The sequence below is a fragment of the Gorilla gorilla genome, chromosome 16 (genome assembly GCF_029281585.2).
Source record: "Gorilla gorilla gorilla isolate KB3781 chromosome 16, NHGRI_mGorGor1-v2.1_pri, whole genome shotgun sequence".
Taxonomy (NCBI): Eukaryota; Metazoa; Chordata; class Mammalia; order Primates; family Hominidae; genus Gorilla; species Gorilla gorilla.
The window spans coordinates 42,881,057-42,908,750 of NC_073240.2; the positions used below are offsets into that span (position 1 = coordinate 42,881,057).

The 27,694-nt window shown below is 51.4% G+C and overlaps 1 protein-coding gene across 1 annotated transcript; it reads right to left on the reverse strand.

Annotated features, from left to right (window-relative positions):
• Positions 1–77: 77 nt before the first annotated feature.
• PLA2G4D (phospholipase A2 group IVD) lies at positions 78–27,694 on the reverse strand. The gene is made up of 20 exons (XM_031002340.3): positions 27,547–27,694; positions 20,749–20,821; positions 20,421–20,557; positions 19,333–19,464; positions 18,608–18,648; positions 18,209–18,251; positions 16,833–16,896; positions 16,315–16,451; positions 15,396–15,506; positions 14,916–14,953; positions 14,598–14,733; positions 14,115–14,251; positions 12,656–12,878; positions 5,345–5,462; positions 4,843–4,980; positions 4,513–4,620; positions 4,192–4,386; positions 3,786–3,952; positions 2,978–3,164; positions 78–2,010 (listed from the first exon to the last, which is right to left on the reverse strand). The coding sequence occupies exons 1-20, from the start codon at positions 27,589–27,591 to the stop codon at positions 1,784–1,786; spliced, it is 2,457 nt and encodes an 818-aa protein (XP_030858200.3). The 5' UTR covers positions 27,592–27,694; the 3' UTR covers positions 78–1,783.

Genomic DNA, 27,694 nt, shown 5'->3' on the forward strand with positions numbered 1-27,694 from the left:
CCTAACACATTAGGCAAATGTGAGAATTAAGGGGAATAATGTAAAATGCCCAGCATAAAATAAAACACAACAGCTAGTCAATTCCCATATCACTGTTAAAAAAATAAGAGTCCATGATAAATGGAAAAAGTGAAGAATCAAAGCCAAATGCAGAAGAGGCACAGGGAAGGAAGCTGAGAGAGGACATCAGATGAGGGCAGTCCCTGAGCCAAGGTCTGTCCCGAAGCTCTCACTGCAACCCCCACCTGGGGCCAGGTGTGTGTGTGTGTGTGTATGCGTGCACGCACCCTTGCATGAGGGAGGTAAGAAATGTGCTAGCAGCTGGCCATGGTGGCTCACACCAGTAATCCCAGCACTTTGGGAGGCTGAGGCAGGAGGATTGCTTGAGTTCAGGAGTTCAGGACCAGCCTGGGCAACCTGGTGAGACCTCATCTCTACAAAAAACCATTTTTTTAATTTAGCCAAGTATGGTGTTACATGCTTGTAGTCCCAGCTACTTGGGAGGCTGAAGTGGAAGGATCACTTGAGCCCAGGAAGTTGAGGATGCAGTGAGCCATGATTGCACCATTGAACTCGGCCTGGGTGACAGAGTGTGATGAGATTCTGTCTCAAAACAAAAAAAAAAAAAAAAGAAAAAGAAAAAGAAATGTGCCAGCAATAAACAAAAAGGTTTATATACCATAATCAAATGGAAACTGCCCCAGGAATGCAAAGTTGGTTTAATATCCAAAAACCAATTAATGCAATAGAGTACATTAATAAAATACATGACAAAACCACATGATCATGCCCATAGACACAGAAAAATCACTTGACAAAACCTAACACCCTTTCATCATAAAACACTCAATAAACTAGAAATAAAAGAGAACTTTCTCAACCTGATAAGGATGTCTAAGAAAAACCCACAGCTAAAATCACACTAAATGGTGAGAGACTTATGCTTTCTTGTCAGAGTCAAGAACAAGACAAGATGTCTGCTCTTGAAACGTGTGTTCATCATTGTACTGGTCAGGGCAATTGGGAAAAATAAATAAAAGGCATTCAGATCAGACAGGAAGAAGTAAAACCATCTCTATTTGGAGATGGCATGATCTGTCTACAGAAAATTCTAAGAAATCCGCAAAAGTATTAGAGCCGGTAAACAACTTCAGCAAGATTGTGGAATACAAGATCAACATCTAAAAATCCATTGTATTTCTATAAAATAGCAATGAATAATCTAAATGAAATTAAGAAAGTAACTCCACTTATCAAAAAGAATAAAATATTTAGGAATAAATTTAAACAAGTACAAGACTTGGATACGGAAAGCAGGAGGAGAAAGAGGAGAAGGACAAGGAGAGGAGGACGTGGAGGAGCAGGAAGAAGACGAGGAGGCAATGTGTTCAGGATGTCTTGTGATTCCCGAGGCCTGAAGCCACCTGTCAGGTCAGGCATCCCCTGTCCTTCCTGTCCCTACTCCTGATCTGCTGCCTCCGGCTTGCACTTCAAATCTATCCTGCTCAGTCATGGAAGTAATTGTGGTGTGAAAGTCTGTCTGGTTGGACCAGCTGTTCTACACACTGGCCTGGCGGAGTTATTTTCAACTCATCTCAAGCCAGCCATGAACGTAAGAGAGAAGTCTGTGTGTGCAGTTCCCTCTGGGCAGTGAGACCAGCTACAGAGGCCACCCAGGCCTGGGAGAGCCCAGAACTCCAACCAGGAAGGCCTGTGGCTGAGCCCAGCTACAGATCAGGTTACGCCCGCAGGCCCTGGAGGGTCCTGCAGCCTCTGAGCAACCTCAGGTCTGTGCCCTTGGAGGCCTCGCCTCTAGGGTCCGGTGCTTCAGCGCGGTCCTCAGGGCCTGCAGGATGGCACCCTGGCTGGTCTGCACGTTGTAGTCACTGAGCCGCAGCAGGCGCTCGAAGTCTTCCTCCTTGTAGGTCATGTTGGACAGGGTGTAGGGGCAGGTGGCCCCGGTGAGATCCACTTGGCCACCCTGGAGCTCTGCGGGGCTGCGCTGGACACCTGCCCAGGGGTGGGAGGGGTGTCAGGAGCAGGACGCCGGGGCCTCTACAGCCTGGCAGCAGCGCACAGGGAGGGCTGCCCCTGCTGGAGGGGCCCCTGCTTTCCTCCCAGCTCTCTATGTCCTTTGCCCAGGAATGTAAATGTGGGTGGCAGGGTGCTCTTTGGATGGGTACTATTTGGTGGTAGAAAATACAATTTCATATGTCATTGCCTTGCAGTGTGACACCCCTTAGGCTATTCAGGCAGCCCCACATGTCTCTACATTGCTTCGAGGCAGGGTGGAAACAGCCAGAAGGGGGAAGTCAACTGGGTTTGCGAATGGATTCTTAGAACTCACGGTGGAAGCAAGGGGGCAGCGAGAACTTGCTGAGAGATGAAGGTTCTTTAGAATTCTCAGATGTGGGCTGAGCATGTTCAGAGGAAAGCTGGGAGATCTAGAATGATGGTGGGAACTGGAAAGCTGGGAATATCGCACAAAGGCAGCAATGAGTTTTTCCCACCAGAAGGAAATAAAACTCTGACCAGTTGGTGAGAAGAGAAGATAGGAAGGAATGTGATGGGGGTTTAAATTTCGGGAGCCCCTGAGGAGAGGCCCAGCTCCCCGAGAAGGGGCCCAGCCTGGGCTGGGGAAGGATGGTGGAGAGGCCAACTGAGTCCCCCACAGAGCAGGAGAGCAGAGGAGCCCTGGGCAGCTGGGGGTACTAGGGCAAGTGGAAGGCCGCAGGAGCCCGGCATCATGACAAAGGGGACCCCTGCATAGCGACCCTGCAAACAGAGGGCCTGTAGGGATGTGGGCATCAGCAAGGAGGCCAGGGTGGGCTCCAAGGCCTGAGTGGGCCTGGATGGGCCTAGTCTGAAGCCTTCTCCTGGCAGACTCATTTCCCTTCCCTCTGCTGGGCAGCCGGGGGGCCCAGGGCAGGCCTCTGAGGGGCCAGGCAGCCTGGGTGCTCGGGAGGGGCTGCCTCACCGGGGGCTGAGTGGTCCTTGAAGGAGGCATTGACCAGCGGGAAGTGCAGCAGGATTGGGGCCTCGGGGCAGGCGGGGTCTGAGAAGAGGTGGCACTCCCTTGGCTGGTGCTGGTCCAGAGGGCTGGGTTCCACCCGGGGGAAGGGCAGCCCCCGGGCCCGGCAGTACAGCTCCGTCTGCTGCAGCGCCTGGTGGGGAGAAGGTGGCCCGGAGAGAACCAGCCCGGCCCAGGTCAATGCTGGGCCAGTTCCAGCCCACACCAGCTGCTTCAGTGTCAAGACAACAGCCTGGCTCTGTCCTGTTTGTGGTCGGGCCAAGCTGCGGAGTGACTCGGAGGGAGACCCAGGGGGAGTCCAAGGACTCTGGTGGTCTGCAATGTTGTTTGGTTAAAAGCTCTAGGTGGGGTACAGACCCACCCCCCAGCCCCCCAAACCCCAACTCTGGATTGCTATTGCTGGACTGTTCAAATTCCTGAGCCGAGAGGGGACCCACATTGGCACAGCGTCTCAGGGGAGGTCTGGGGGATGGACATGGAGATGCTAGGGTCTCCTCTCAGCTCCATCCAGCTGTTCTTTGGAGTAGGTGTGGGGAGGTCCCTCCCTGTTCACCTGTCCTGGGAGCCCAAGGCCCCTGCACCACCCCAGCCTTCCCACCTAAGGACCCTGGCAGGAGCCAGCAGATCATGGCTTGTCACCTCTCCTTCCCTTCGGGACCCGGGCGGTGTGGGGCAGGGGCTCAGTGGCCCTGCTGCTCGCCTCTGGAGCTTGGCCTGGCTGGGCAGAGGGGTTCCCCTGGGGTGACCAGGGTACCTCGAAGGGCGCAGATAGGGAGTAGTCGAAGGAGAGGATGAGGTCCAGCCTGCGGCCTGGCCGGAACATGGAGGGACAGCTAGTGTTGATGAAGTAGCCGGCGTCCACCAGGCAGAGCCGGGCCTCCTGGGGGGTCAGCTGGCTGGGCATGGAGTCAAGCTGGCAGTCTGGTGGGAATCGCAGGATGGTTAGAGGCCACCACCCTGCCACAGGTCATCCATGTCCCCTTCTCTCCTCTGGGTCACTCCCTGAATGCCACCCAGCCCTTCCCCAGGACCTTCCAAGGGGATCGTCTCCAGGCCACATCCCAGAAGCGGATGCTGACCTCCTAGGCCTCGGCCAGTCCCTGCCACACCACCCAGAGGCCCAACCTTGTGACCTAGGGACCCCTGGCCACCGCCCTGACCTGCCCAGGTGGAGAAGTCTTTGTGGCTACAGTAGTCCTGGTGCAGCTGGAGGCCCTGGAGGAAGTTGGGGCTGCGCTGGTGGAGGGGCCTGCCGGTCAGGAAGCCTTTAAATGCCTGGGCCAGCGCCGTGCCTGGCTGCAGCCACGAGGCCTCCAGCCGTGAGGAGGTCCCCGAGGTGGTCAGGGGCTCCTTCTCTGAAGCCAGAGAAACAGAAATTGGTCCCTTCTTCCCCTCACTTCTTCCCCTCAGACACCGCACACCGCAAGCATTCTAAAGGAACAGCGTCATCCCAGGCCCCTCAGTGCCCCTGCCCTTCCCACCTAAGCTCCTGGTCTTGTCCTTGATGTGCTGTTTCCAGGACTCCCCAGAACTGGTGAGGTCATACCAGGTGTCCAGCAGGTTCAGGGAGAAAATGTTGCTCCAGATGGCTGAGGAACACCAAAAGAGGTCAGCCTCAGGCCCCAGCCAGCGGCCCCACCCTCAGGTGCTGATGGAAAATGGGAGTGGGGCAAAGGCTACCCCTACGATGCACCCCCCCCGCCACCCCTCCCCCTTGTCCTGAGGTTCTGCCCCACCTGAGCTACAGGACCCATGTCCATTCAGACGCCTGGCCCAGGGCTGCCCAGGGCCTTCAGAGCCACCACCCTCACCTTCCAGAAAGCAGATCCGGGGCTCCGGGATCCTCCTCATCAGCCGTCCCATGAAGAACTCGGAGCCGAAGAGCTCAGGAGGGACGAAGGCCCCGTACTTCAGGAAACCGACCTCATAGGGGGAGAACTCAACCCACTCTAATGGGGTGGGAAGGAGAGGCAGGAGTGTGAGGGGAGTGGATTGCGGGAGCCCCCAGGTCTGGCCAAAGACACTGCCCCTTCCCCCAGCAGGCCTGAGCCCTGCTGTGCCTGGCACCAATGCAGCAGATGTGAGGAACGTGCAGTCCTGGACTGACCACACCCCTCCCAGCCCTTGGTCCACACCCTCAAGCACTCCCCACTCTCAAGCACAGAGAGCTGCCCTGAGCCCCTCAGCACCACTGCCCTTCCGGAACATTGGGCAATCTGTGTGGAGCTTCCAGCGTGAATTCTCTGGGGGCTCTCGGGGTGCAGAGGGTTTGGGGGGTGGAGTATGTGGGAGGGGGAGTCGGTAGAACTGTACCCTTGAAGTCCAGTGTCTCCAGATTGTTCTCTTTGACATTGAGGCTCAAGTAGAGGGGCAGAGGGTTCTGACCCCGTTCCAGGGCGGCTCTCTGTCCTGACAGCTTCTGATCCATCACCTGGGGTCAGAGGGCATCAGGGCCTAAGTGAGGCTGGGAGTACCCTGGAGGCAGCGGCTCCGCCAGGACAGGGGCAGGATGGGGGACCAGGCTGGGGGTGAGGAGGCAGCTCCTCCCGTGGGGTCTGGGGACCATATGTGGGTCGGTTCCCACTCCTGCCCCTGTGTTCTGAACAGCCCTAGATGCAGGGTCACTGGACAGGGCATGCAGGCTGTGTACTGTGAATCTCCAGCGAGGGCCATTCACAGGGACCACAATGCCAGCGGTGCTTCCAGGCCCATCTTCGCGGATTTAAGGGTGAAGTGGGTGTGGATACTGACACGCAGACACAAGGACACATGCACACATCCATGTATTGCTTTGTAGAAAGGATGCAGCAATGCCCTTTTAGCATATACTGCAACCTATACCAGGGGATGGACTGCCCCCTCTTCTAGGTTCACCTTAATGCAGTTCAAGTTTCAGCTCCTCCCGAATGCTTTCCTGACATCCTTGCCTCCCCTTCATCGTCCCTCTTCTTTCTTGCTTTGCATAACATGAGGTTGTACCCCATTGATTATTCTTGCCTTCTGTTCTTAATTTCCTCCTCAATAGAGCTCCAAGCTCTGTCTTTGTTTTATTTTATTTTGAGACAGGGTCTCACTCTGTCACCCAGGCTGGAGTGCAGTGGTGCAGTCTTGGCTCACTGCAACCTCCGCCTCCCAGGCCCAAGTGATCCTCCCACCTCAGCCTCCCAAGTAGAGTAGCTGGGACTACAAGTTACACTTGGCTAATTTTTATATTTTTTGTAGAGGTAGAGTTACATCATGTTGCCCAGGCTGGTCTCAAATTCCTGAGCTCAAGCAATCCACCTGCCTTGGCATCCCAAAGTGCTGGGATTACAGGCGTGAGGCACCATGCCTGGCCCAAGCTCTTTGATGGCAACGACTATAGCTCGCCTTTTGGGGGAGCCTCCACAGAGCCTCCCTGAATTGTAAGGGAACAGAAAGGCCTCATTCTATGCTGAGCTAGAATTGCAAATAGAGCTCTTCCCAAGCACCAGCAAGGCGAATGGTGGTGCCTGCCTGGAGCACCACCTTGGGAAGGATTCTGCCGCCAGAGCTGAGGTTGATGCTGTCAGCCCTGGGCTGTTTCTACTGGGCAGTATGTGTACCATGAATACGTCATCCTTCCTTTGGGCTCTCCAAGATGGAAGAGTGTCTAGTTCTAGAGGCTCCCAACCTGCCACAGCAGCCCTTATCATCAGATTGACTCAGTGAATGCGTACACGTGAGAGCATGTGAAGCATGCGGACTTCTGGGTCTCCCCTGAGAATCAGCCTGTCAGAAGTCACTTTGGAGTTTGCCTTTTAAAAACCCTCAGATGACCCTGATGCCCAGCCAGGTGTGAGGATTCCTACCCAGCCTACCCAAGGAGGGTTCCTCTCCCACATCCATGGCAAAACTCAACACACCCAGTGTGTGTGTCCTCCTTGCTGGCAGCTCTTCTGTCCCTGACGAGAACACTCATGTGTCAACCACAGTCATCTTTCCACCCCATTTTCCAATGGTCCCCAGTATGAGTTATAGGGAATTTGCAGGAAATCTCTAAATAGGGCTCGATCCCCTGCCACTGATGGTGGTGGTGTATGTACAAGTCAGTCCTTAGGTACAAATGTGTGTACGTGACCCCTTCTCAAAATCTTTCTATTTAGAAACTCTGTTGCTCTTTTGATACATATGACTAGGGAAAATGTGTCCTTTTACTACAGTTGCACAATTTATGCCCTAGGGAAAGTTCTGGAAAAAGGTCAGCACACCCCTCCATCTACTGAAACAGTACCCACCCGGTATATCTAATGGCTCACCAGTAAGCTGCGGCAGGACTCTCAGTCTCTAACCCCCCAGTTTCCAAGCAAGTAACCCCAACCCTGCAGAACACCATTCTGATGATTCGAGGGTCCCATGGGGAAACACTGGAGCTCGGTGCAGTACCGGCAATGCAGACTAAAGGGAAGGAAAGTGTGTCAGCTCTTAACTCAGGAAAGGATAAGAGAACCACTCTGAGTTTCTCCTTGAGGAATAATAAGCAGCTTCTAAGCAGTTCAGTACTTGCCAGCAAAAGACTGAAGAAAAAAGTTTCGAAGAGATGAGAGTTTGAGAAGCACTGATTATAGCTAGTGTATTTTACGAGTGGGTTTTTATAAAAACCTAATCAATATTAAAGATGTATGTAGACTAATAAAGTCATTCTGAGCAAAGTTTCAGGGTATGATATTTATTAATATTAATGAAATTGTGATTTGTCATAAATGGAGTTATATATTCTGACATTGTAAGTGACTTTTGGTATTCTAGATTATTATATTATAGAGGTAATAAATACCTGTTTTTATCTAAAGTCTTTAAAAAATTAGAAATTGACACTAAAATTGCCTGAAGAAAATATTATTTTGTAAAGTCTACAATGAATGTTGGCTTTAAGAGGTAAGCTATGATAACCAGAAGAAAAAAATAATAAATTGAAAACCTTTCATATTGGGACAAAATTTTAAAAATAGCATAGGTGCTTTTGTTGAGACAGAGTCTCACTCTAAAGCCCAGGTTGGAATGCAGTGGGGTGATTACAGCTCACTGCAGCCTCAACCTCCCATGTTCAAGCTATCCTCTCACATTAGCCTCCTGAGTAGCTGGGACTACAGGTGTGCACCACCATGCCCAGCTAATTTTTTAACTTTTTGTAGAGATGGGGTCTCACTATGTTGTCCAGGTTCATTTTTAAGAATATATAGGTGCCTAATAATACCACAAGCATTTCTATTTTTGTGAACAATTAAAAAATGTCTTCTAAAAAATGTCTATAAAGCTTGCACATAAAACCGTGCATTAAGTCATTACTGGAGTATCCAATGGTAATTAAATAAAAGTCTGCTTTATAGCCTAGGATCAAACTGCGTTTTCTAGCACCTTGTAAAGTGAACTGTTAAAACAAGCTTCTCCCATTCTATAGTAACTAATTGCTGCCACTCAGCAGGAAAGTCAGTTATTAAAACACAACACCATCAAAACTGAATATAAACTTAAACAGTAGATCCAAAGACTACATAGCACATAGTAATAAAATGAAAATATTTCTAGTAATTAAGTTGGCTTCATAAATTCAATGCCATTTCAATAAAAATCCCAACAACATTTATCGCAAAACATGACTAGGTGATTCTATCATATAATTAGAACAGCAGGCCAGTCATAGTGGCTCACACCTGTAATCCCAGCACTTTGGGAGGCTGAGGCAGGCAGATCACTCAAGGCCAGGAGTTCAAAGCAAGCCTGGCCAAAGCGGTGAAACACCATCTCTACTAAAAATACAAAAATTCGCCGGGCATGGTGGTGAATGCCTGTAGTCCCAGGTATGCGGAAGGCTGAGGCACAAGAATTGCTTGAACCCAGGAGGCAGAGGTTGCAGTGAGCCGATATTGTGCCACTGCACACCAGCCTGGGTGACAGAGCAAGACTCTGAGGAAAGGAAGGGAGGGAGGGAGGGAGAGGGGAGGGGAGGAGAGGGGAGGGGAGAGGAAGAAGGAAGGAAAGAAGGAAGGAAGGAAGGAAGGAAGGAAGGAAGGAAGGAAGGAAGGAGGGAGGGAAGGAAACAGCAAAGGGGCAAGTATAGCCAAGAGAATTCTGAAGAACAATTCAAGTGGACTGGTAACTTGGCCTATCAGATACCAAGATTTATCACAAAACTTTAGTCAGTGTGCTGTTGGCATAGGGATAGAGAATCTGTCCTGTTGGAACAGAATAGGGCACTCAGGAAGAGTCACAGGAATATAAATATATTAAAAATATATGAAACCTGATACATGAGATAATTAGCAATGCAGATCAGTGGAGAAAAAATTCAATAGATGAGACTGGGAAAATTTGTTATTAATGTGAGAAGAAACAAAATTGGATCCCTATCCACATGATACCTGGAGATAAATCCTGGGTGGATTAAAGTCCTATTAGTAAGAAATAAATATTTAAAAATTGTATAAGAATGTATAGGAAGATATTTTATAACTTTGGGGGAGTGAAAAGGAAGACTCCCCAAAGCACAAACCATAAAGAAGAATGATAAATTAGATTATATTGAAATTATGCATTAAAACCATTAGAACTGGTAAGGATTCACATTGAGAATACATAAAGAATTCCTACAAAACAATATGAAAAAGACAAATTAAACAGGAAAATGGAAAGGGGTTTGAATAGGTAATTCATGGAAGAGGAAGCCCAAATGATAAATATACTTAAAAACATCAACTGTCTAACTAAAAATCAAAGAAATGCAAAACTATGATAAATGTTCCTTTCACACCCCATAGTTAAACAAAACTTTAAAAATCTGCCCAAGATACAGAGAAAAAAGCAACTATTATACACTGGTAGTGGGAGTGTGAATTAACACAATTCCTTTGGAGAATGGTTTGGCAATAGCTAGGAAAGTTGAAGGTGCACAAACCCAGTGGCCCAACAATTTAACTACTGGGTATGTATCTTGGAGGCTTAGAGAATCTTTAATGCAGGTGTACAAGGAGACTTGTACAAAATTGTTCATGCAAATAATATCATATTTTTCTTAAGGATATATATGTGAAAATATTGTGAACTGGAAAACCTAGAAGAAATAGATAAATTCCTGGACACATTCAACCTACCAAGATTGAACCATGAAGAAATAGAAAAGCTGAACAGACCAATAACAAGCAATGAGATTGAAGCAGTAATAAAATATCACCCATCAAAGAAAAGTCAAGGACCTGACGGCTTCACTGCTGAATTCCACCAAACATTTAAAGAACTAATACCAATTCTACTCAAACTATTCCAAAAAATTGAAGAGGAGGGAATACTTCCAAAGTCATTATCCAAGGCCAGAACTACATTGATACAAAAGCCAGATAAGGACACAAACTAAGAAAGAAAGCTACAGGCCAAGATCCCTGATGAACATAAATGCAAAAGTTCTCGACAAAATACTATCATACGAAATTCAGCAACACATCGAAAAGATTATTCACCATTGATCAAGTGGAATTCATCCCAGGAATGCAAGGATGGTTCAACATACACAAATCAATAAATGTGATACATCACATCAACAGATATAGTTGGGATCAGTGCCCTGGTTACATAATAAAAAATGCCTTCCCAAGTCTCACCTCGTTCTTACCTCTCCTAGGACCTTTGTTAGCTATTTTGTTATTACTAATCTTTGGCCCTTGTTTGATTAACCTCTTATTAACGTTTGTGTCTTTTAGATTACAATAGTTCCAGGTAAAGACAATGCTGGCACAAGGCTTCCAATCCATCCTGCCTACTGACCAGGAGAATTAAAATGTTCTGCCTATGGGCCCCTTAGATCAGGTATCCAGAGATTTTTACTCCTCTGTTGCTTGGCCAGGGCCTACGCCCATAACATAAGCAGGAAGCAGTTACAGAGGACAGATTTCTACCCTTCTGCAGCCCTGTTAAGATTAAGGAGGAGTGTCTAATGTCTGAGACAGGAATGAGGTAGGAGGCGGGGCTTGACTCGAACTAGATTGGAGACTGGCTGAAACAGGGAAGGGCTGAAAGCACCTCTCCGTAAGACATGCTCACTAGTATCATGACAGTTTACTCATTCCCTGGCAACAACCTGGAAGTTACCACCTTTTTCTAGAAATTTCTGAATAATCTACTCCTTAATTTGCATGTAATTAAAAATGGGTATAAATGTGACTGTGGAACTGTCCCTGAGCTGCTGCTCTGGACACACTGCTGAGGGTGGCCCTGCTCTGCAAGAGCAGTCACAGAGCTGTAACACTGTGCCCTTGATAAAGCTATTTTTTCTACCACCAGCTAACGCTTGAATTTCTTCCTGGGGGACACCAAGAATCTCCATGGGTGGAACTCCAGTTTTGAGGCTCCCTTGCCCTGCAACATGATGATAAACCTAAATTCAGGATGGTGTTTGCCCCTGGGGCAGGAGTGAAATGAGACTGGGGAGGGTATACAAAGGGCTTTAACTGTATCTGTAACATTTCATTTCATAGGCTGGTTGGTAAGGTCATGCATATTCATTATGTCATTATGCTTTATTCAGTGTCTTAGGTGTGAAGATTTTCATAATAAATAATAAAGACTGAGATTTGCATAATGAATATGTATAGCTAATAACAAATAAGGATGGTAGTTTCTAAGCAGTGTTGTACTTAATCAGTAAGAATAATATTTAAAGAAAAAAGTTGAAGGCAAATTCATTTTTGGTTAGTTTACATGATAATCATTCTTTTCAAATTCCTTCTATATAAATTTATTTTTATACCCATTAACGAATTTTTCTTCCTCCCCTCCCATGATAATCATACTTGATTAAACCCCTGACCCAAAGATAAAGATGAGTCCTTCTGCTGCTAATATATTCCATACTTTTTGTCTTTTCATTGTTTCAAACGCTTTTGAAGCTTTGTTCAGATAGTTACGTGTGGTAAAACAACAGCGTGAAAAAATAGCTGATTTTAATAATTGTATCTGTGTAAAGTTCAGCAGTTAACTTACTAAGCTTTCTCTCAAGCAGCATTGTAATTTTTTTAAAAAATGTATGTTTAGTTTTGTCTTGATGCTGTTAGAATACTAAAGAAATATAATAGCTGACGCTTAATGCTTATTCTATGGTGAGGTATCACTGAGTATTCAGAACAGCTCTATGACTTAAGAACTATTCTTATCCCCATTGTACAGATCAGAAAATGGAGACACAGAGAGGTTAAGTAACTTGCCTAAGGACACACAGCTAGTAAGAGGTACTGGTGTTAGAACCCAGGCAATCTGGTTCCAGAGGTTGTGCTTTTAACAGCACCCTGAAGATGAAGAACAGTAAATTTCATATTGCAGGATAAATAAAAACGGTTCTAGCAATCTTACCCATTCAAAACAAAAGCTTTGTTTGCTTAACTGACTTTGACATCGACTCATTCCCAGCTTTTGGGAGATCCAGAAATTTCTCTTTTATAGCAATTAATTAAAGAATCTGCTAACTCAGAAAGGCAGCATTCCAAAGTGAGGCAGACACTAAAACACTGGCTCTTCCACGCTGCAAGAAATGCGCATGCGCATGTCAGCTGCTTGGGAGCCCTGCCTTCGCCCCCGCGGTGCACACACGCGTCTCCCCCACGTGCGCAGGCGCCCTACCTGGCCGTGCAGCATGGACTCCAGCACTAGCGCCCACAGGTCCACAAAAGTCGTGGGGTGGCCCTGCTCAGCCCGCAGCTCCAGCTCCCGGCGGTAGCTCGCCAGGCGCTCTGGGGAAAAGACCTCCAGCTTGCTCTTGGTCAGGTGCTCCCGGGCGTATCTGATAGGTCCCTCCAGGTCCCTCTGCGACCACTCAGCGTCCCCGTACAGGTGGGCCATTGTCCTGGGAGAACGAGGGGACAGAACAGTAGGAGCCCGAGGCCCAGCATGGGGCGCTGCAACTCCTCCTTCCCACCCGGCAGCTTCTCCTGACACGTGGCTCCTGCCGCCAAGGCTCTGCCGATCTGGTAAATGGGTCTCAGAGCTTTCTCTCCTTCTAGATCAGCGCTGTCCAATATTAATACGATGTGAGCCACACACGGAATTTTAAATTTCCTAGTAACCACATTAAAAAGATATACAAACCTGTAAAAATTAATTTTAATATTTTATTTAATTCGCTATATTCAAAAATATCATTTCAACAAGTAATAAATACAGTTATTGATGTAATTTCTATGTTTTCAAACTAAGTCTTCCAAATTCACTGTGTATTTATAACACATCTCAATGTGGACTGGCTGCATTTCAAGTGGTCAATAAACAATGTGGCTAGTGGCTACCATAGTGGCTTACTGTACTGGACAGCCCAGTTCTGGACCCCACTCCCATCTTCATGGTCCTGTCCTGAAGCCTTTTCACACTCTGCTTGTCAACAGCTGTCACCTAAACTCCTCTGAGGCGTTTCCTCTTCTTTTACTCCTCAAAGTCGCATTTCAATAAGACTCAAAGGAATGAATCTCTAACAGCGGGATGCTGCACCTCGTCATGCTGCGGGGTGAGGGCGTAGGGAGGTAATGCTAGCTTTAGGTAAAAATAGTATCTCGACCTCAATGTCTACACAGTCTTAAATGGACAATAAGGGAATCTACCTCGAGTATGGTGAAGATTAAATGCAATAATAACAATGAAAGATAAAAAGAGCTACCAATTAGGAACTCCTGGCTGTGCTGGGCATTAAGTTAAGTGCTTTACTTGGGTGATCTCCCCACCCCAGTCCCACGCGGTGTGTGCTATGATTGTCCGTTTGGAGCTGCGTCAACTGAGAATCAGAGGAGATAAGTTGCTCAGTGTCAGCCAGCCAGTAAGTGGTGCTGCCAGGACTCAAATCCAGCTGCATCTGAGTCAGCTACCTCGCAGCCTTTCAGTAACATCCAGAATGCACCTCCTGCACCGCCTCACTCACGGCAGGGCTTCTGTAAACATCTGTTTCCTTCCTTGTGGGAAAGCTGCTTGGCGCCCATCAGATCACAATGCTCACACCTACTTGGCCTCCCCACACAAAGTGTCCCTCTGGTGCCCACTCTGCCCCGCTATGGCCCCTGATTGTCTCTGCCATCCAGTCCCCCAGGATCCTCACCACGTAGAGCCAGAGATGCCACTGAAGTAGGTCACACAGTCTAGGAGGCCCAGCTTCTGCAAGGCCAATAGGTGGCCGTAGAGCGAGGTCATGGCCCGGGCACCTCCTCCTGTGGCCATGATGCCCACGACGGGTACCTGGACCACACACAGACACAGGCTGGATTAACAAGGAAAGGGGTCAGCTGCCTCCTGTCTCACCCAGGGCCCCGCCCCGCTCCTTGTCTCCAGGAAAGGGACCGCATAGTTGGGTCCTGATAGAGTCAGGGTTAGAGCTGGGTCCAGCCCTCCTCTGGAAGCAATGGCTCTCAGCTCTGGATGGAGCTCCCAAGGGAGTTAGAACCACAAAGCCCACCCACGCTCCCATGTCTCCACACACATGCCCACTCTCCACTGACTGGAGTTTCTGGAGAGGCATAGGAATCAGGTACTCCCTTATGGCCAGTCCAGGATATCTGCACACACATCCCTCTGCACCCCAGACCTCATCCTCCTGCAGGTCTCTGTCCAGCTGCAGGGCCTGCTTCAGGGCCTTGGCCACCACCTGCTTCCTCCTGCTCAGGAAGGCCTGCTCCTCTGCACAGAGATTGAAGCCCAGGTGCACGGCCAGCTCCTCAGGGCTGTGGCAGTGGAGGATCCAGGGGTCAGGGGACACCTGCATAGCTCAGCCACTGGCTGGCCAAGCCCACAATGAGCTGCCAAAGAAGCCCCCTCCTCCAATCTCAAGGACCACCTTTGTCCATAGCCCTCCCCTCCTGCATGCCCGCCTCTCACTGTCCCCACAGATGTGAATGTCCCTTACCAGCCCTCTGCCTTCAGCTGCAGCCTCACTCCTGGGGCCTGAAATCAAAGCCAGAGACTCTGCTCAGACCCTCCTAGACCCTAAGCGGCACATGGGTATCCCTGGGGACTTGGTCCCCTTCATCTTCATTCTTTTTTTTTTTTTTTTTTTGAGACACAGTTTCACTCTTGTTGCTCAGGCTGGAGTACAATGGTGCGATCTTGGCTCAATGCAACCTCCGCCTCCTGGGTTCAGGCGATTCTCCTGCCTCAGCCTCCTGAGTAGCTGGGATTACAGATGTGCACCACCACACCCGGCTAATTTTTGCACTTTTAGTAGAGATGGGGTTTCGCCATGTTGGCCAGGCTGTTCTCAAACTCCTGACTTTAGGTGATCCGCCTGCCTTGGCCTCCCAAAGTGTTGGGATTACACGCTTGAGCCACAGAGCCCAGCCTTATCTTCATTCTTACTGGCATTTCCCATCCAGTTGAGGCCACTTACATTTGGAGCAGGAACATCCATAGTCACCTCCTTCCCAATGTTCAAGGGCCTCAGGGGCACAGTGAGGTACCCAGCTGAGTTGTCCCCATTCCAGCCATTGCTTGTGGAGCTCTGAAGGGAAAGCATCATTCATTCATTCATTCATTCATTCAACAAATCTCTACTAAGTATCTAGACTACAATCCAGACAGACACACTCTCCCTGATAATACAGAATATTATAATATTGATAAGTATCATAATTATAATTATACAATTATAAGAGCTAATATTTATGTAGGACGAAGGCATTGTTCTCACGGAATAGCATGTATAAATTTATAAAGACATGGGTAATGAACTGATGTTAGTAAGTGTTGTGAAGGAAATAAGTGGTGTGATATGACAGTTTCTAATGCAACCAAAGGTGGAATGCGTGGGGTTTATTTGAGGTGGGGGTCAAGGAGGACCCTCTGAAGAGCCACCATTTGAGCTAAGATGTTGAGGAGGAGGAGGAGGAGGCAGCCTTGGAGGAAGCCAGTTGGGGACAGGAGAGCACTTGGCATATTGGAAATGAGAGAGGAGACAAGGATGGCCGAGGCATCGTGCATGGGGGGAGTGTGGAACAAAATGAGGCGGCAGAGGTGGGCGGGTGCCAGGCTGTGCAGGGCCATGTGGGCACAGATGTCATGTCTTATTCTAAGGGTATCACTGGAGGGGCCGCTGGAGGATTCAGAGACTGATATGGTGCAGCAGCCCCATGCCCGCTCTGGCCACTGGTGGTCCTCTGTGTCTGCCAAGAGTGAGGTGCCTAACTAGGGGAGGCTGACAAGGCCACAGGGGCCTTGGCCCTGGTGGGCAGGGAAGGCAGGGAGGGGCCCACTGCAGCTGGAGCTGCCCAAGCCTAGGATTGCAAACGAGGTCTAGAGCCAAGACCCACCCTCAGGCGCCCGCTCAGCTCTGTCTCTAGGGCTGCCATGTAGTGGAAGCGGAAGGCAGAGGCTGTGCCCAGGAAGGATGTCTGTGTGTCCTCATAGGACCCCTTCAGCACCAGCTCCAGCTCCAGCTTGTCCTGATCTAGGGAGAGAGTAGGCAGGTTAGCATGAGAACAAGAGCCCGGAACCCCAGCTCAGACCTGGGACAGCAGCACCACCACCTGGATTCAGAGGATGCCTGGGAGGCTGGGCCATCGTCAACAGCATTCTGAAAAGGGCCCTTCCCAGCCCACGGGGCCCCACAACCCCCCATCCCAGACTCCTGCCTTCTGCAACATGCTCTCCCCCAGGTCAGGGGACCCTCCTGCCCAGCGGAGATGCGTGGCCCTCTGTGCCATGTGGGTGAGAAGAGAGAGGCAAGCTCTACCCTGCTGCTGGCCTCCTGCCCTGCGCAGGCTTCCCAGCAATCCTCCTCACCCCCACATCCAGGCAGAGTCCAGGCCTGGTTCTAAGCTGGTCTCACCTGCAACCACAGCGGTGCTCCCTGTGCTGTCCAGATGCACATCCAGGCATGACAGCTCTCGAGCCTGGGGAAGACCACATCATGGGCAGGGGCCTCTGCAGGATAAGCTGAGGTCCCCTCAACCTCAACCCTCTGAGCCCCACTGTCCCAAATCCACCACACACACAAGGAGTTGTGTGGGCTCAGGATGGGATTGGCTGCAGAGGCCCTTCATCCCATTGCCGATCCTCTGCCGCGGCTGAACCTGATATTCCCCAGCAGCCAGGAGGGCCCTGGCTCCACACCTCCCCTCCAGCTCTCCTGGCTTTGCCAAACTCCCGAAACCTCCTAGAGCGCCCAGCCCTCAGACACAGCTGTTTCTTCTCTTGTTTCCCTGTGGCTTGGAACTGGAGGAGGTATTCTACCACAACTCCAAATAATCTAAGCAAGCCGCCCATCCATAGGAGGGTAAACTGGGCGTCGGACAAACCCTCAGAACATCTCCTGGCTGTCCTCTGTGGCCTAACTGGGGGACAATGACAAGGCCAGGCCCCCGTGGCCTTGCCAAGGGAGCCTCTGCATGCTGTCTGTGAAGCATACCAGCAGATGCCCGCCACCCACGCTCCACACAATCACTGAATTTGCCCACCTGCTGTGTGTCTCCATCACCTCCTAAGAGGCAGTGCCATCGGCTTGACTTTATTTTCATGTGTATTTTTAAAAGTAATACCCGCCCATCAAACAGCCCCTAGGAGCTTAAATGCTGGGCTCTAGGTGCCTTCGCACGTGACCCTGGACCCGCCTGCTCCCAGGTCTGTGCTGCTGGTCTGGGACACTGTGATAATCTAGCGCGTCGCCCGCTCGCCACCTTGCGGCCATTTCTGTCCACTGCAGCTTCGTGAGCCCGTGGTCAGGAGCGCTGACCAGGACTCTCCCCAGTCCCAAGGAGGAGCTGCCTGAGCCTCTGATCCTCCTAGGTTGGCAGTACACCGCCCTGGGAACTCCCTCTGAGCCTCGGTGACCTCAACATGAACAACCGGAAGGTGGGCCTGACCAGCCTGATTTCTTCACCGCTTCCCAGGGAAGCACTCAGTCAATCCCTAGAACTATGAGTTCACCGCAGGTGACTAAACACCTTCCGGGAGCACCCCAAACAGCCGTGGGCCAGAACCTCCTCTCAGCAGAGCCCTGCCTCCCCTCTCTCTATGCACCCCTTAGCTCCAGTCCCCTCCAAGACCCACAGCCCCAGGTGACCACCTGGCTGGAAGGCTAGGGGCGGTTTTACCACGAAGCCCTGCCCCTTCCTTGTCCCTGCTGATCCACACCCCAGGCAGCTGCCCTCCCTCCCCAAGCGTCTGCTCTGGGGCCCCTCCCCTAAGCCTGGGGAAGGTGCTTACCACAAGGACTTTGTTGGTGATGAGGTTTTCTGGGCGATCTGACCTGGAAAAATCAAACCATGCAAAGGCAAACGCTTCCTGCATTGACCTCCCGCTCCCGCCCATGTGGGGTCTCCCTGGGTGATGCTGAGGGCTCTGTAAGTCCTGGATTCGGTTCAGGGGCAAGGGGAGATGCTTTGCAGGAGGAGAGGGGAGGGGAGAGAGCAGGGAGAGAAAACATCGGCCTTCCTCTCTGTGTTTCCGTAAGAGAAGCCCCGCCCCACTCCCGACCTCTCTGGCAGGGGTAGGAGATGAGGGACGGTCAGGCTGGACTGACCACAGGGAGATCTGGGTCAGGGCCATTTCCTCGGACAGAGCCTGAGTCCTAAGACACTCCCTGGGCTGTGTGACATTACTCACGTTTCTTCCATCAGGAACTCCACATCCAGCTCCTCCTCTCCCTGAAATCAGAGAGGGTGAGCAAGTCATCAGCACATACCTGTGTCTTCAGAGTTGACACAGATCTTTTACAGGTGTCATCTCATCCTCTCAAGCGGTCTCTAAGGGAGGCACGTTAGTACAATTATTTCCAATTTATGGATGAGGAAACTGAGGTATGGGGCCAGATGGGCTACCTGCCCACATTGCCCACAGCTAGTAAGTCTGCAGAGAACAGGTCTCCCTCCCTTGGAGGTCCCACAACCCTGGGCAAGACTGAAGGGGAAGACAAGGAGCACAGCCAAAGGAGGCATGATGTGCAGGACCCATATCTTTTTCTTGAGGAGGGCTCAGACCCCCGAACTCTGCCGTCCCCACCCCCAGGCTGCAGCAGGAAGGGAGGTGAGGCCTTCACAAAGCAGGCCTTGGCACCACCAGCAGGAGTGATGGATGCTGAGCTGTGTTTTGAGGGGTGGCCTTCCTGCCACAGGTGGCTAAAATTCCTCCACTGGGTGATTCAGCCTATAACTGTAAAGTGAAGCCTTTTCCTTGCTTATTAAAATGCAAATATATCTGAAAGGGGTTTAGATTTTTCTGTGAATGAGTTCACCCCAGCAGCCTCCCAACAGGTGGGAGAAACAGCTACTTCCTCAGCTTGGAGTCGGAAGAAGTGGGGCCCACGGGGACTTCCCCACCCACCCACCCACCTGGGGACTCTGGGAGAAGGTTTTCCGGAGCAGCTTGCCAGGGAGGACTTCTGAGACGTCATAGAGAACCTTGAAGCAGATATCATCCTCCGTGACTGAGTCCTCATCATAGATGCTAAGCTCCAGAACATTCTAGGAACCAGGAACAGCGACTTAGCATTTTACCTGCTCATAGTGAGAGTAGCTCACCTCTGTTGAGCCCTTACTTGATGTCTACAGTCAGAGAAGATCATTATGCCCCTACACGTCTGCACTTCAAAATAAAAAAAAAAACTGTAAAACTTAAATATAAGGAAATCTTATTAAATTTCACATTTCCTCCTTCTAATTTTTGTTTTTATCAAACATAAAATTCTGAGCTGGGCATGGTGGCTCATGCCTGTTATCCCAGCATTTTGGGAGGCTGAGGTGGGTGGATCACCTGATGTCAAGAGTTCGAGACCAGCCTGGCCAACATGGTGAAACCCCATCTCTACTAAAAATACAACAAATTATCCGGACATGGTGGTGGGTGCCTGTAATCCCAGCTACTCGGGAGGCTGAGGCAGGCAAATCGCTTGAACCTGGGAGGCGGAGGTTGCAGTGAGCCCAGGTCGCGCCATTCAACTCCAACCTGGGCAATAAGAGCAAGACTCTGTCTCAAAAACAAAACAAAACACATAAAAGTCTGTCAAATAATTCCCTCTTCCTCTCTCCCTGTCTGTGTCTCTCTCTCTCCCTGGCTTTTCTGGCTCCCTGAAGTGCACCCTAAGGTATGTGCTGGTGATCTTTCACGGTCTTCCATGCATTATCTCATCTCACCCCACAGTGACCCGATCAGGAGGGGGCTCTTACTGTCCCTGTTTCATAGCTGGGCTTCGAGAGGAACCCAGCTTGTGGGAGTCAGTCCCACAGCCAGTTGGTGAAAGAACCATGTTCATTCTTTCATACATTCCCTTGCACACAGCACAGACAGGCCAGGGCACAGAGACCCCCTACTGCTGAGAGTTTCTCTGACAGCCCCAGAGGAAGCATGCTCGACCCCAGGAACCCTTGCATGGGGGTCCAGCCTGTTCACAGAGGAGTGGCCAGGAGTCCCGGGCCTTCACCTTGACCTGACTTTGGATAAGGAAATGGAAGGCCTCATTCCACACAGGATGACTGGTGTCGGTGAGCGTCTTGGTCTTAAACTTCATTCCAGGTGCGGTCGACAGCTGTAGGATCACGTAAGGGTCGGCCTCACTCACTGCCAAGGTTAAGGAAGTCTTCGTGAGGGAGTACTCCCCACACCCCTCTCCATGAGCCATGCCAGTTTCCTACCAAGACCCTGGCGGTCACTACAGGTGACCCAGCCCAGCCCCAGGGCACTCATCTTGGCCCTTCCTATGGGATCTGGTCCTCCCTGCTCCCGACAGAGCGCACAGGGCGGTTACTCACACAGGTCAGCCCAGCGCAGGTTCCGCGCCTCCAGGACCCTCACGGTGAGCTGCCAGCAGGTAGAGGCCTCCCCCTGAAGAGAAAATCAAACTCCGGAGTCCTTCCTGCATTCCCTCCCTTACGCCTGGAGCTGCAGCCTGGGCTGCCGACACCCCTCACCACTCTCCTGGTACTTGGTGGTGCTGACACCCCTGCCAGGCATTCCGGGGACACCCTCTGGGGACCAAAGAGCCTTTGTCCACTTCTGTTTTGGGGGTCATGGTTCTGGGCTGCAGCAGTCAGGGAATAGCAGCCCACCCAGGGGTGGAATTTGTGGAACCCCTTTCCCTTCGGGAACAGAGCAACATGGGTAGTGGACAGAGCAAGGAAGTGAGGGCCAAGGAGTGGCAACCACAGAGGTCAGTTAGATGTCAGCCATTCCCAGAGCTCCCAGGGAGGGCAGCCCTTTGGCAAAACAAGTGTTACCTTTGGTGACCCTGCTGCCAGCACTGCCCACCACTCAGCCCTTCCGGATGGGAAGCAGGCGTATGACTTAAGGGAGGGTGAGCCTCAGCAGCCCAGTCCACAGGTGCTACCCTGGATCTCAGCTATCTGCACTGTAAGGGGTATGAATGAGGAAACTCCAAGAGCATCCAGCCATCACAGGGAGCAGCGGGTGCTGTGGGTGAAAGGCCACTGTGTATTAAGATGCTGATGAGGCCACGTCAGCCACAGACAGCCCAGGTGTGAGGGAGAAGCAGCTGAGTGGGCAGAAGCTGGAGGAGAAGATGAGCCGAGAGTAGGTGGCAGGAGGGAAAGCAGATGGCCAGAGGGGCGTGGCTGAGGCCTGCTGGGGTCAGAGCACTGGGGGTGTCCCCACACCCTACTGCTGAGGTCCCCGGCACTGCCACGATCAGGAGGGCCCTGGAGTTTCTGTTCTTCCTGGGCCCTGCTGCATGGCTTTTTCTGGGCATCTGGCACAGGTTTCTTATAAGCCCCTTTGATGTGAGGTTACTCAAATCGGTTTGGGAGGGCAAATGGCATTTTTTCCTGTGGGCTGACCCCAAGGAAGGTTGTTGGCCTTGCATTCTTTTGGAAGGAAGCCTTCCCAGGAGGACCACCTGTGAGGCACGTGGCCCCAGCAGAAAGAGCCCGTGTCCAGAGGGTCTGTTAGAACAGGGGCTGTCAGGAAGGAGCACTGCCTGTGCCGGGGAGTGGGGCAGTGGGAGCCCCAGCCAGGAGGGGATCCTGCAGGGCCACAGGGTGGCAGGACCCCCAGGAGGCACCAAGCACATGAAGGCCTGTGAAATGCTAACCCCAGGAGCCATGCAGTGTGGCGGCCCTGCTGAACAACCCAGAGACCACCTTCATTCCAGAAAAAAACCCGTAAAAAACCCGTGCTGGGGCTTCTGCCATTCAGCGGCTCTGCCACCAGGTTAGACTCCCCATTAAGTAAGTACGATCTTCTCAGACCCTATGTCCCTTCACCCGCTCCCCACCGACCCTGAGGGAGCCAAAAGCCAGTGCAGTGTTTGCACAGTGAACATTTGATATCGCATAGCTGGGAGACTGTTGTGATGAAACCAGAGCTGTTTCCTGCTTTGCGCTCTCCCGTGACCAGACCCACTTCCATGCATGTGGTTGGAAGTTCTCGGTGCCCACAAGGACTGGTCCCTGCTGTGCACAGATGCTGCTTGCTAGGGGCTGGCTCAGCACCCACGGGGACCTGACTCTCCACTCCCCACCAAAAACTGTAAAGGACCATGGGCCACAGCAAAGCCATATGCCTGGTGGCCCTGCCCCTGCATCTTTCCTCTCTGTGGTTCCATGCCAACGTCCTATCATTCCAGGCAGCTTCCCAGCAGAGCACACGTGACCTCCCCGAGCAAGGCAGATTTGTTTCTCTCTTCTTGGGGATTAACTCCAGTGGCACCAGCAACATGTCAACTCTATAAACCTTAAGCCTTATAGAGGTTGTCAGCAGCAGATATTTCATGAACTTTGGGACATCTAGCTCCATTTCCTCCCCTCATTCAGATTCCACCACTGCCAGCCACAGGGAGGTGATGGCTGGGATGCTGGGGCCCTGCAGGGTATTGAGTTTGAATGTCCTGCTCCAAGACAAGACAGGGGAAGGGCAGAGGCAGCCCAGCCTCGCTCCCCTGCTCCCCGGGCCAGGCTGACACTCCACAGGTCCACAGCTTGTGGGCTGCTCTAAAGTCACTTGGGCTACTGAGAAGTGGCCCCAGTTACTCACTGTCTAGCCAGTCACCATCCCGGGTTTAAGCACTGTGGTTCATTTCTCCCTCCCATCACCGAGAGCTTCTCAACCTCAGAAAGCCCACCATTCCCTGGCAGGTTATTTTCCCTAGAGAAAAATCCCGATTCTCTTCACCTCTAAGATCATCGCTAACATGGAGTGCCCAGAACATGGTATTATTGGGACAATGATTACAATGACTGGTCTTTACGGGGGCTTAAAGGCAGACTCTGGAGCCAAGGGATTTAAACCCTGGCCCTGCCACTTCCTTGCTGTGTGACCTTGGACAAGTCACTAAACTTCTCTGTGCCTCTGTTTCCTCATGTGTAGTGGAAATAATAATAGTTTTGACCTCACATAGTATTCTGAGGCTTAAAATGTTAATGCCTGCAGACTGCTTAGGAATAAAGTAAGCAGTTTTTAGGTAACTGCTATTGCTACTACTGTTTATTAAGTATTTGCCATGTTTTCAGGCACTGTGAATGTTGCAGATACCAGGATGAAATCATTTTTGTCAGACCCCGACAAATTAGGGCTGGGAAGGCATGAAAGAGCAGAGCTCGTATTTACATGTCTGAGATGAGAGTTGTTTCCAAGGACTTCCTACAAACCCCACAGAAAACAGCTTCACATCCTTCATGCCAAAGTCCCTCTTTGACAGGAAGAGGGAAATGAGCAGACCCGCCCTGTTCCCTGCTAGCACTGGTGCCCTGTGATGGGGCAATGCAGGAGGTCAGAGAGAAGAGGAGCGGAACACGTGGGCACAGCCCCTGGTCCTGGGGACTCAGTCCTGTGAATGCCGGCTGGAGGTGAGGCGGTTTCCAGTTGAGGGGCAGACTCAGGCTCCCAAATCGCTGACACTTAGGCTTTTGTTTTACCTGGGAGCTAGACCTAGAGCAGGCTGAGGGAAAAGGGGGGAAGGGGCGCAGCTTTCGCCAGGGAGATGAGTTGACAAGGTTCATCACTAGACATCCATTAGGACTGCAATAATTCAGATAAGATGCTCTCAGAAAACACACGTGCCCAGTAACAGCATCTCCACCAATGAACTGACAACTCTGGCTTTGAGCCTCTGGAACCAATGAACTCTGTTTCCAAGCAGTTTCTGTGAGCCTCCCCCTTTTTTCTGGTAAAAGCTTCCCTTTCCCCTTCCCTCACAATTGCCCTGGCGGCCTGTCATTCGACACATTGCAAGCCACAGTCATTTCTCATTCCAGAGTAAACACAACATAGAGATCATTTTTTCATGTCTTTCTGCAGGGTGACAATACTGTACTAACCATATTACCTACTGTGTGGGTGGCAAGCCACCCAGGCGCCGAGGCAAGAGACCGAGGATACGAGCTGTTCCAGTATAATAAAATATAAAACAAGAATAGTTATACCAGATATAGATCTTAGATATGATTATATATGAATATCATTAATCATTAGTTTGTAGCAATTACTCTTTATTCCAATATTATAATAATCCTCGCTGTATAATCATAACCTAGGAAAAACCAGGCCATACAGAGATAGGAGCTGAGGAGACACAGTGAGAAGTGACCAGAAGACAAGAGTGCGAGCCTTCTGTTATGCCCAGACAGGGCCACCAGAAGGGCTCCTTGGTCTAGCGGTGACGCCAGCGTCTGGGAAGATGCCTGTTGCCAGGCGGACCATGGTCTAGCGGTAGCGAAAAGTGTCAAGGAAAAACACCCGCTACTTAGCAGACCGGGAAAGGGAGTCTCCCTTTCCCCGGGGGAGTTAGAGAAGACTCTACTCCTCCACCTCTTGTGGAGGGCCTGACATTAGTCAGGCTCACCCACAGTTATCCGGAGGCCTAACTGTCTCCCTGTGATGCTGTGCTTCAGTGGTCACGCTCCTAGTCTGCCTTCGTGTTCCATCCTGTACACCTGGCTCTGCCTTCTAGATAGCAGTAGTCAATTAGTGAAAGTACTAATAGTCTCTGATATGCAGAAATAATGGCATAAGCTGTCTTTCTCTTTGTCTCCTCTCTCTCTCTGCCTCGGCTGCCAGGCAGGGAAGGGCCCCCTGTCCAGTGGACACGTGACCCACGTGACCTTACCTATCATTGAAGATGACTCACACTCTCTACCCTGCCCCTTTTGCTTTGTATCCAATAAATAACAGCACAGCCAGACATTCGGGGCCACTACTGGTCTCCGTGCATTGGTGGTAGTGGTCCCCCGGGCCCAGCTGCCTTTTCTCTTATCTCTTTGTCTTGTGTCTTTATTTCTACACTCTCTCGTCACCGCACACGGGGAGAGACCCACCGACCCTGTGGGGCTGGTCCCTACAGTACTGTAACTTTTTTTATCCTCCCACAGCTTCAAAAGACAGTCCTCCCATTTCCTCCCATTTTCTACGTGAGGGAATTGAGGCTCAGAGAGGCTAACTTGCCCAAGGTCACAGAGTTAGCAGGGACAGAGTTAGAATTCAAACTTCCAGGCCAGAGCTCACAACCCCCGTCTATTCTACCTTCCCAGGACTTTGCTTCTTTGGAAAAGCATGCAACTCTTCCCTCATTGCCCCACAGATATCTAGGATATCTAGACACTAGATTTTCATAGATTTGTCTAATTTGACTAATAGATATTCATAGATTTGTCACAGATTTGACTAATATGATTACTGAGATAACCGACATTTTAACTCATATGAATCTTTTCCCCTGAGAGCATAGGGGTGTCACATTCCCTTCTGAAAGCTCCTCCCATCTGAAATACCACCTTAATTGATGACTAACCCGGAGGCTTCTGGAGGAAATTCGTCAGCCCAGTCACCTGTAGGATACCCCGAATGCCTCCCTGCTGTGGATCTCAGCCACTCTGAACCTTGTGCAGGGACCCCAGAGGCTCTGGGCCATCCTGCTTCCAGTGGAGAGGCCCAGGGCACACATTTGCCAGGAAGTTTTGTGAGAGGCTCTGTGCTGCCCCGTGCCCATCTTGGGAGATGTGGCCCAAGAGAGCTTAAGGGGGTTGGGTCTCCCCAGCTGGGGTCCAGAGTATCCTTGCCTGTGATACTGGGTGTTCGGCAGGAAGAGGGAAATGAGCAGACCCGCCCTGTCGCCTGCTGGCACCGGTGCCCTGTGGTGGGGCAATGCAGGAGGTCAGACAGAAGAGGAGTGGAACCCCTGGGCACAGCCCCAGGCCCTGCACCTCCCTCAGGCTGGGCTGAGTCTCCTGGACCGCACGGCAAGCATGTTCCAGAACAGGTCCCGGATGGCCAGCCTAGCCTGCCGGCCCAGGTCCCGCTCTGGGGCAGGTTCCAGGCCCCTGTTCCAGCAGAAATGAGGCTAGGCTAAACCGCTGCTGAAGCTTGCCAACCACAGGAACCGACTTGAAGGCTGGGGCTTGAGGACCTGGTCCTGGGGACTCAGTCCTGTGAATGCCAGCTGGAGGCGAGGTGCTTTCCAGGTGTGGGGCAGACTGAGGCTCCCAAATTGCTGACACTTAGGCTTCTGTTTTACCCAGGAGCTAGACCTAGAGCAGGCTGAGGGAAAAGGGGGAAGGGGCACAGCCTTCGCCAGGGAGATGAGTTTAAAGGGGGAAATACTCCAGAAACCTCCACAATGGGCCGTTCTGGGCTCAGGGCTCCTGATGGGATGGGTGGTGGAGCCAGGGCCGCCAGCCCCTCCACTGGCCTGCATCCGTTGACTCGCCACATCCAAATGTCCGCTGATGTCTGACTCGTGGGTGGATCCACCTGACCTCAGGCTGGGACAACAGTGTGGTCCTCCACTGAGGGGTCCCTCTCATCTTCCCCCAGGGCCCCTTAGTGCCTGCCCTGCCCCAGGCTGAGCCTCTTCCAGGAGCACCAGTCTGGAGCTGCTTGTCTGGATCCAGCTCGGGCCTGGGTCTCAGGCCACAGCTCTAGAAGCCCAGCGAGGTCTGCATATGAGGCAAAGGACCTCAGGACAGTGACCTTGACACACTTAGCCTCATTCCTGGCCACCACCTGGGGCACCGGGGGAGACCTCAGGAGCCAGCTCTGCTGGCCTTGGTCCCTGGCAGAGGATGAAAACTCTGGGCTTTGGAGAAACACATGACAGAGGGTGAGGGGGGTGGCGAGCAGTTTGCAGGCCTCCTTGGCCTGGATGCAGCCCCACAGCTCTTGGGCCTAGTAAATACTTGGCAGTGGATGGGGATTTGGGCCCCCAGAGCTCCGGAGACACACGGGGTGATCCCAGGGCTCCAGCCAGTTCTGGGAAGTCTGCCGGCCTGTGGTGGTGGGGCTGTGAGCCTGGTGGGTCTCCTTTTGTGACACACCCAGCCACTATGTTCTCCGATGTTGGTGGGGGAGAGGTCCCTAAGGACACTGCTGTGGTCACTGGTGGTGGGGAGAGGAAGCTCTGCTGACCAGACTCACGTTTCCCAGCCCCCACATCTACTGATGCTGCTCACCCACCCCACCCACTCCGCATCCCAAATCTCAGACTCCCTCGCCCTCTGGCCCAGTCTGAAATCACCCTGATTCCAGCTATCACACTTCCCAGAATGCACCCTGGCTCCAGGCCTGCCCTGACTGATGCCTACATGCTCTGCAGACACTGTTACCTGGTAAGGGTGGCCAGGTGGTCCCCCAGGTGACAGGCTCTCCATGCTAGCCCTTCCAGCTTCACTCCAGGCCCAGCCCTTGCGAAGACGCTGGCTCTTTGGCTGAGTGGCAGCGACAGTCCCAGTGGGATAGGACCAGCATGAATCT